The sequence below is a fragment of the Otolemur garnettii genome, unplaced genomic scaffold, assembly GCF_000181295.1.
Source record: "Otolemur garnettii isolate 467f Iridium unplaced genomic scaffold, OtoGar3 scaffold00053, whole genome shotgun sequence".
NCBI lineage: Eukaryota > Metazoa > Chordata > Mammalia > Primates > Galagidae > Otolemur > Otolemur garnettii.
In genome coordinates, this window is record NW_003852448.1 from 798,035 (window position 1) to 807,782 (window position 9,748).

General features: G+C 47.0%; 1 protein-coding gene across 1 annotated transcript; it reads right to left on the reverse strand.

Annotated features, from left to right (window-relative positions):
- Window positions 1-4,205: 4,205 nt before the first annotated feature.
- Window positions 4,206-9,727, reverse strand: TMEM200C (transmembrane protein 200C). Its single transcript, XM_003792015.2, has 2 exons — window positions 9,235-9,727; window positions 4,206-6,485 (listed from the first exon to the last, which is right to left on the reverse strand). Exon 2 carries the CDS (start codon window positions 6,389-6,391, stop codon window positions 4,535-4,537), a length of 1,857 nt encoding a protein of 618 aa, XP_003792063.1. The 5' UTR covers window positions 6,392-6,485; window positions 9,235-9,727; the 3' UTR covers window positions 4,206-4,534.
- Window positions 9,728-9,748: the final 21 nt, after the last annotated feature.

Genomic DNA, 9,748 nt, shown 5'->3' on the forward strand with positions numbered 1-9,748 from the left:
ACATAGTCTAGGTCTGTAGAAGACAAGTTCTGTAAGCATCAATCCTAGTCTTTGTTATAAATGAAAAATTTCAACCTTAAACTGCAACTCTTAATACAAGAGGATCATATTTATAAATTTCTTGAATGTGAAATGTATTTTTTTAATCTTGGAAAAACTACTGTTCTAATTAAAATACAAATTCATATACTTAGTCTGTACTAATTTGATACCATGGGTTTTTTTTGAAGGTCTCTAGCTTGGCTGGGCATGGTGGCTCACACCTGTAATCCTAGCACTCTGGGAGGCTCGAGGTGGGTGGATTGCCTGAGCTCAGGAGTTAGAGACCAGACTGAGCAAGAGTGAGACCCTGTCTCTAGTAAAAATAGAAAAACTAGCTGGGAATCATGGCAGGTGCCTATAGTCCCAACTACTAGAAAGGCTGAAGCTCTTGAACTCAAGAGTTTGAGGTTGCTGTGAGTTATGATGCCACGGCACTCTACCCAGGGTGACAGAGTGAGATTCTGTCTCGAAAAAAAAAAAAAGTTCTCTAGCTCAAAAAAAAAAAGTAAAAAATTAGAACTGCAGCTTTAAAAGGAACCCAAAATGACTAAAAGACAAAACCAGTATAGAAAAACTTTTGTCTAGACAATTTAAATAAATCAATAAAGCAGCTGATCTTTACTTCAGGACTTTCTAACAGACAGAAGCTGGGACCTCAGGGACTTGTCTGGCCTTTCTGCCATGACAAGCCTGAATAAATGGAAATGGAATAATCGTGACTCAACACAGCCCCGTAGCCAGTTTGGGCATTCACTGACTGTTACATAAGGCTCTGACCATAGGACCACCAGGAACGTAGATCTAGCTCATTAGTTCTTGTCCCATTGGGGCACTGCCACAGCATAAGTCCTCACTTTTTAAGGTCTATTTTTTTTTCTTTCTGATATACTCAATTACAAAGACTTCAGTATTATATTTTTATGGTTGTCGCGACCTACTGAGCAGTAAATTTAGCCAACTATTTAATGCTTTTCTGTATTTTGCCTTAATATAGTAGTTAACATTTACTGATTTTTTTATGTGCCAAGAATTGTTCTAAGTCCTTTAAATATATTAGTTTATTTAGTCCTCACTTAAATAATTAATTCCATAAGTCAAATGCTATTTCTTATCTCCATTTAATAAATTAAAAACCCAACTATAATGTTATGTAACCCCTCCAAGTCACATTTTGAGCCAATATGCTGTTGCCATATACTTTAGATTTTTAATCTAAAATTACTCTATTAATAAAAACAAAAGCTGTATAAAAATTGTATTGCACTTGATTCTATTTTAAATAAAACTAACAGATCTTCTTGCAACACTCTTTGTGTGCCAAACCCATTAGTTCATTTAATCTTCCATCCTTTGAGGTAGGTGCATCATTTTTCCTTTTGTGTAGAAAAGGACATTGGGACACAGCTTGTCCATGGGTACCAGCTGGTACAAGATAGAGATCCGAGGGGAAATCAATCACACCAAGCATTGCAATTATTTTAACATTGGAGTCCTGCCACTGCTGTTTGCCTCTGACCAAACTGTTACATCTTGTAATCTTAGCAACAGCATCATGTATAAATAAAGGTGGAAGGATTCCACAATCTGTCAGGTCCCTTCAAATACTATTTGTTGGGTACAGAAAGCCCTGAAAAGTCACTTACAAGAAAACTTACTTATGCCAGTCCAAAGACTTAGAAACTTTCGCTCTTTATCTGACTGTGCATGCTAATGTTTCTCTGTGTTTCTCTAAGAATGGTTCTGGAAAAGGATCTAGTGGGAAGCTAAGAAGGTAGAAAGTACTTTGATGGTGTCCAGAAAGGCCAGTGTCAGCCTGTTACCTGCCAGCAGATCCATAGAATTCTCAAAAACCTGAATAAATCCTGACACCACCACTTACCAGCAGTGTAACCCTGGGCAAGGACTCCATCATTCTCTGTAAAATGGGGATAATAATAATCCTACTTCAACAGAGTTGCTGTGGGGATTCAGTGAATAATATGTACAAAGCTCATACTAAGTCCATAGTAAGAAGTGAGTAAGAAATTAGCATTAGCATTGCAAAAGATTCTGCTCCTATGAAAAGTTAAGATTGTGAATTACTATGCTCACAATTTCAGAGGTTTTTCTGAAGTCTGGGAAGATTTGAAAAGTTCAGCTCCTTGTGTTTTATCTTCAGAAAAAATATACAGTTAAATTGTTCAGTGGTTAAGACAGATGCAACTTCATACTGAACTAAGTTAGTTTGCTAAAATTATTTAATTTATGTGTGTATGAGATCAACATTAGCTAGAAGTTATTTAGTCTAAATAAGATAACTAGGCAATTAGTATCAAGTCTAGTCAGTCAGTTACAGTGAATTTTCTCAAGTTTGTAGTAGATAAATATTATTTTGCCCACACCTCATTAGTTAAGCTAGAGGCACTGGCTTTAGTATTTGCTAGATGTCAGACAGTGCATTTGCTGAGGACTAGAAACAGCACCGAAACTTGTTTTTCCTTTTAAATAATAAACTCTCTCAGTACATAAATTACCCAGTCTGCAAGGTAATAGCAAAGAAAACCAAGGGAAATTTGACATTTGTTTTGGAAGTGTGAAGAAGCAATTGGAACTACTGAAGTTTAACACTACCTGGAGGTCTCATTACACTGGTTGGTCACTCACCAGCTGAGACTCAGTTTTGTTATATAGAAGGGCCCAATATATTAGTCCACAGCCTTAAAGTGAGCTATTAGCTTAATGCAGATCCAGTCTGGCAAGAAATTATTCAATACATCCGTTAAATTTATTACAGAATGTTACCCTAAGGGTAGTTCATGAAGTATATTCATTCTTTGCCAAGTTATGTGCATAAATATGATATAAATACATCCGGAGGGAAAAAAATCAGTACCCTAAGTAAAGCTTTTAGAGCTGAGAGAGATCATAGAGATGATGTCATCTTCCAGAGGCCCAGAGAGATTTAGTAACTTGTCTAAAAGGTTCTGCAGATAACGTGGATGTCCCAAATTTCAACCTGCACTTTCTTGAGCTTAAGTCAAGGGAAGGCCCATTCTTCTACAGCATACAGGCAACATACTGTAACGGTGACAAAAGTTTCAGTAACCACCTTTACAGACCAGATGATTGGGATTCAGCATTTGTGACTGGTACAAGACTACACAAGTAACAAATACCCAGAAGTGAGGTCCAGTCTTAGTCCTGAATCTGCACCCTTGGTCTTATTGATTGTTCTTGAAAATTAATTAACTCTTACTAACATCAATTTGTCTATGAAATTATTAAAACATTACCTTTTAGCCTGCGTAGCGCCATGCATTCAAGACTATGAACTTAAAATCAAAATCAAACAGTGAAATCCAAGAGGATGAGAACAGAATATCAAGCCTGCTGTTCTGTAAATTAATACTTTGAGGTAAAAAAGAAGTACTGAAAATTACTATTTATCTAAGATTTCATTCTATTTGAAAGATAAACTCCTAAATGTTAGATACTATCCTACATTTGAAGTTAAAAATGTACTGGAAATGGATTGAGTGATGATTGGCATTAAGTACTTTGGGTGGCAAATAACTACAGTCCCAGCAGTGTCACAGCAGAATATTTTACATGTACTAGATGAACTAGTTTCAAGGCAAAATGAGGCAATATTATGTTTAAGTGCTTGTTTGGAAACTTCTTTTATTAAAAAAGTTTTAAATATTAATGCTATTTTCAATACAGGTATGATAATACTCAATAAAGCATGTGTACTTAATATTGTGAATTTAGGAATATAACAGTCCATCTGGCTCCTGGCCCCCTCCCGTCTCCAAAACATACCCTAGTAGCAAAATGCATGTGCCTTTTTAAAAAATAAAGGGGCCTTTGGACAGCCCTGCGAGCAATATAGAGTGGGGGAGGCAAGTGCTCTTTCCTGAATTACTGGTTGCTTTTGGCTTTAACTTCATCTAGTAAGATCAATTCTAAGAGAACTGAGACAAACCCTCTATGCTCCTCAAAGGGAGGGAGAAAAAAAAGCTTGTCATTCACAAGCAGCTATGGACAAAACCAGTGGCAGAGAAGAGGGAGTAGGAAAGTTAGGGATCAAAAACAAACAAACAAACAAACAACTCCCCCCAAAACCAAACAAGAACCACACACACAAAACCCAACCCCCCCCCAAAAAAAACCAAAAGTTGGAATAAAGTGCACAGTTACTGTCAAAAATATATTATTTTGATCCTAAGAAAGTAAGAGAATTTTATCTAATGAACTAGATTGCTGACCTTTTAATACATTTTGGTTTTCATGGGACATACAATCACCATCGGACATAAAAAGACTAGTTTGCTTTAAAAAAATTGCTTGGAAGTTATCTACAGGAATCTTGTGAACGCAATTCAAGGATAACATTCTGCAGCTCTTTGGATATTGAATGATGTCCTCGGATCAGTCCACAAAGAGGGACCTGTTAATGCACTGATTAAAGTGGGCGCTTTTCCCATTTCCTCTCCTCCCTCCCTTCCTCTTGCTAAGTGCCGGTGCTTTCCAGTTCTCCTTCTTCCACCCCTATGGCATGAGACCGGGAAATCATGAAGAGTTTCTCCTTGTTTGTAAACTGCCTCTGCGCAGGCTGAGGTTGCTCGGCGGAGGGTGGCTCTTGGCTGGTACCCTCCGGGGTGCTCTGCTCCGCACCTAGGGCGGTGGCGGCCTCGCAGTCTTGCCTTTCACTGGCTACTGTGTCCACTACCGACTCCAAGGAGGTGCCGGCCTCCTGCAGAGGAGTGTAGCCTTTATTGCTGCTGCTTGGCTCGTCCGACCGCGAACTCCCTGAGTCCCGCCTGGCCGGAGGCGAGTCCTCCAGCCGCAGGGGAGGCGAGGGGGAGGCGGTTTCGGCTAAAAGGCTCAAGTCCAGGTCCGGGCCCGGGGAAGGCGGGGGTTCGGGGGACGGCGGCGCCCGGTAGTCCGGGAGCCCGCTGGTGCTGCGGCGCCGCAGAGCGGCGTACCTGCCGGTCCTAGGCGGGCGGCAGCCCTGCCCCCTGGCGGTGCGCACCGCTACCGCGCCCTCGGGCTCCTCCAGCTCGCTGCGCGCCCAGCGCGCGCCGCCTTCCGCGCCTCGGAGGCTGGTCAAGCTCAGGTCGAGCTCGCCCCGCGGGATTTCCCGGGGCCCGCGCTCCCCAGGAGGCCTCTGCCAACTGCAGCTCGCGCCCTCTGCGTCCCCGTCCCGGTCCCCTTGCAAGGGCAGCAGCGCGAAGACGCTCAGGGACGAGCCCACGAGGGAGCTGGCGGTGCTCTGGCGCCCCCAGCTCTCGGGTGGGCTGCAGGGCGCCGGGCTGCTGCAGCCGCTGGCAGCCGCGGTGGCGGCGGTGGCAGCTGCGGCCCGGCGACGGCTGGCCACGCCCGAGCGCTCGCAGTAGATGCTATACACGGCCTCGGCTAGGCTCGGGGGCTCCCGCGGGCAGCGCGGGGACGAGGCCAGATCGGGTGGGGACGCGGCGCCCCTGGCTCCGCCGCCACTTAGCGCCGCGGGGTGGGGCCACGAGCCCTTGGCCAACATCGCCCCAGCTCCGAAGGCGTCCCCGGAGCTGCAGCAGCTCCCAGGCTTCAGCTCCAGGCCCCGAGACTGCACATAACTAAGGAAGCCGTTGAGCGGCGCAGCCCCAGGGGGCGCGGAGGTGGGGGCTGAGGACGACGAGGAAGCGGCTGCAGCCGCAGCCGCGGCCGCGGCAGCCGCCAGGTCTTTGGCGCGGAGGCTGTGCACATCGATGACGGTAGAGTAGAGGTCCCGCAGGTTGATGATCTTGGTCTTCTTGTCCCTGTTCTCGTGGAGCACGGCGTTGGCGCAGATGAAAAGGAAGATGCCGATGCCCATGATGAGGGGCCCGAAGACCTTGAGCTTGTCAGAGTGCAGGTAGCCAGAGAAGATGCGGAAGAAGAAACCCACCGACGTGGAGGACGAGGGAGGGGCTGCGGGACGCGCTGGGGGCGTGCCCTTGGGCGTTCCCACGGAACTGGAATTGACACTCCCTGGAGTCCCCGAGTGGCTCTTGGACCGGTTTTTGCTGCCACTGTTGCTAATATTGACCTTGGTTGGAACGCGGTGGCCATTGCCTGCAGGCGGCAGCTGCTTACCCGCCTCCTTACTGGCCCCATTGGCCTTGGGCCAGTAGCCCACCACCGCCATGGCTATGCCCACCAGCAGCACCAGGATCCCACACAGGGCCACGAGCCCCGAGATGGAGCACAGCTTCAGCTTCCCTTTCACCACCACCACGTCGTTCTTGCGCCTCTTCCTGGCTTTCCGCTTGCGTTTGGGGACTTGGCTTGGGGGGCGGAGGGGATCCTGCTTTCTGGCAGAAATCCTCAACAGGCCGCCGGTGGCGATCATGGCGAACTTGTGGAGTGTGGGTCTAGCCTCTGGGATGGAGGCTTGTGCAGGGCGGGCACCAACTACCCACTAGCTGCTCCACCACCTCCTCCTGCTGCGAACAGAGGAAGACAGTCAGAGGGTGTGCGCTTGGCAGCAGCACGTTCTGCAATCGCCCTGCTCCCAGGTCCCACTCCATGTGTGGCCTGCCCACCCCAGGGTCTTCACCCACTAACCCAAGGCCGGGGTGGGGAAGACATCAGAGAAGGGAAAGTTGTTGCAATAACTGATAGGTGGGGATAAAACATCTGAGAGAACCCCTTCTTCTCGCCCCTCCCTAGCCCATCCCTCCACACACTCTATAGGTATGAATTTCAGTCATTAGTAAAAACTAAACGTGGGGCCTCAACTTGGTGTTTGAAGACTTTCCTGGCAAGAGCCTTTTTTCCCTTCTGCTGGAATCAGAAGATTTCCCAAGGGAGCTGCCACAGGCAGTCCAAGTGTCTAAGCTGAGGAATCTGTTAGTGCGGGGCCCAAAGTCACCAGAACAGTCAGGAAAGTTACTGTTCTATAAAGACAAAGGGATTCATTTCACTGGCAGGCAGACGGTTTATTTACTTCAGATAATTAATAGAGAGTTCACTGCTGGGAAAACACAAGAGATACTGCAATACTTTGACAATAAATCACTTGACAAAGTTGTCTCCCATCTATCTTTGTTCCTGTGGCTGAAGGCAAGCAGATCCCTCTCACAGCCTTCTCCCCATCTCCACTCTGCAACATCTGGACAGCTTCTTGGGGTGGAATATTTAGTTTTAGGTAACTGGTTATGTAACTGAGCTCTTCCTTCTGGCCTTCTCTCCTCCCTCGGAGGAACTCCCCTTAAAGGTATCATGTGCTAGATTTCATCAGGGAATTTGAGAAGTCTCCTGGAATCTCCAAGAGAAAGATATTTTTCTTAAGTGCGAAAATTACAATTAAAAAAATAACACTCTGCCATAATAGCTTTCTGACCCCCTATTAAAGTGCCAAGAGCACTCAATAGAATCCCAGTATTCAAATGAGCAGGCAATTAACTAGGTAAAGGCATCTACATACTAATGACTTGTAAAATGACATTTCCCCAAGCCAAAGCTGTTTAATTTATCCTCTTCTCATGAGATCATTTTTAGAAAGGGAAGGTGGCAACAATCAATAGACTATCCTTAGGAAGTTGATTTAGCCATTTGTAAACAAGCCTGGGTAGGTAAATTCACAGACAAGTATTTGTGGTTATCCAGTAGCTTCTAAAAATTTCAGTCCTACTGTATCCCCAGAGTAAAACATTTTCTGTTCCATTTCTTGTGTTCCCTCTATAACAGAGATGCTGAAATTAAGGGCATTGTATGAAATGAAAGACTCAGATACCCCTCACAAGCCTTTTGGTATTTTTTTCCTTTATAAGATAATTCATGTTTTAGAATAAATTACCCTTTTGAAAATGTGAAACTACTTAGGTAGAATTTTGCTTTTAATTGGTGCTTGGGCAAAAAGCTTTGGGCCCTAATTCCTTCCATTATATCAATATAAGGCAGCATCTTTTTTCCATCAGTGGGAATGCAAATGGTAATAAGTTCTTTACTAGGTTTGCAAATCAATATCTCTTTGGAACTTAGCTGGGGTTCAGTAAAGAGAAACACTAGGTAGGTTAGAGAAGGGTCAGAATAGAGAATACATCTAGAAATCTTAAATTTTGTTATGAAAAAGAGCTGCTTCAGTAAGTACAGTTTTTTTTTAAAGCTTACTATCCATCCATCATCCCCCAAATCACATTTATTATGTAGATGCAACACAGAGACTGTTGTTTTAAGTGATCCCTGGACTCCAGCATCTTAAATAATCTGGAGATCTGTGGTTATCTTAAGACTTTAAGGACCAGACATTTTAGAAGCAAATTCATATTCAGTTGGCAGGGGGGTTCTTCCAGGAGAGAAGGGCTAACATTTTGCCGGGCATTGGTCAGATGCACCACATGCTAGATGTCTCGAGGGAGAAAGGCATCTGCTTGGGTTTCTCCTCAGCAAGGCAGCTTTGGCTCCGGTAGAATATAAGGAAGATTGGGATGGATTTCAACAATTGTTTACAGAAGACCTTTAAAATCGGTTTAATAGCTAGTAATTAACTCCCTAGTTTATTATTCCTTCAACTCTGTCCAGAGCTGTACTCCTTTCTAATGTATCGTCATCTGACACGAAATACTACACAAAGGTCAGATGTCACGGAACACCCACCTCTGAGGCTTTCCTTTACATCTAATGAGAGAAAAGAAACTTAGCAGTCGAGGTTGGCTGCCCTAGCAATTTACTGCCTGGCGCTGGTCTTACTGTGGTTTAGGAATGGAGGATGGGGGGAGCCAAGGAGGGGTGTCTAAAAATACAACTGCTTCCAAAAGAGACATTCAAGTTCTCCGCTCATGATGGATTAAGCCCCACTGGCTGTCTGAGGCTCACTGTCCACAGGCTGGAAGCGCTATGCTGCGCCCGGCCCCCATCCCAGGTCCCCGACCCTGGCCCCTCAGCCGCAGGGCAGCGATCCCCTGGCCCTCCGTTTTGGTCTGCTTATTTGTGTTGGAGTCACATGAGTGCAGCAGCTGGGAGTCCGCCTCTGGAAAGAAGACAGGCAGGAGCGAAGTGAGGGCTATCCTGAACTCGTTTTTTATGGGCAGCGCACCCCGTGTAGCCTGCCTCCGGGAAAAAGCCTTTCCGGACAGCAGCCAAGGCACCAGGGCTCCGGGACAGAGCGTGGGGAGGGGCGGCTCGGGGGCCGAGGACTGACAGATTTGCTCAAAATGGCAGCGCTATAAGCAAACAATATCCCTCACTTACCCAGGGAGAGCCGAGGAGCTTGGGGCCGGCGAACGGGCGCTCGGGCGACACAAAGGAACCATGGAGAAACTTTTTCAGCCCGAGCCGACGGCAGAGCGCAGGGACAGCGCCTCGGGGCCCTCCATCGCAGCGCGGCTCAGCAGCCCAGCCCGGGCGAGCGCACGCCCCAGGCTCGCAGCCCCCTCCGGCGCTGTGGCGGGAGCCATTTCCAAGAGTTTCCAAGAAGTGTCAGGTCCTCCGCATCCTGCATCCTGCCTCGGAGCCCTCCTCTCCGCCAGCGCGCCTCCTCGCGCTCCCAGCGTCCCCTCCCGCGCCGCTCCCGGGCCAGCCCCTGCGGCCGCGCGGTCCGGGCCCTCGCGCCTCTTTTGTGTGGCTGCGGCGCGCCGGGCTCTGCCGGGTGGAGTTGAGCCCGCGGCGGCGGCTCGGGGCGGCCGGACTGGCGGCTGTTGCTAAGAGACCGGAGCCATGACACAGGGAAATTGCGGCAGGATGGCAGTCGGTACCCTGCCCGGCT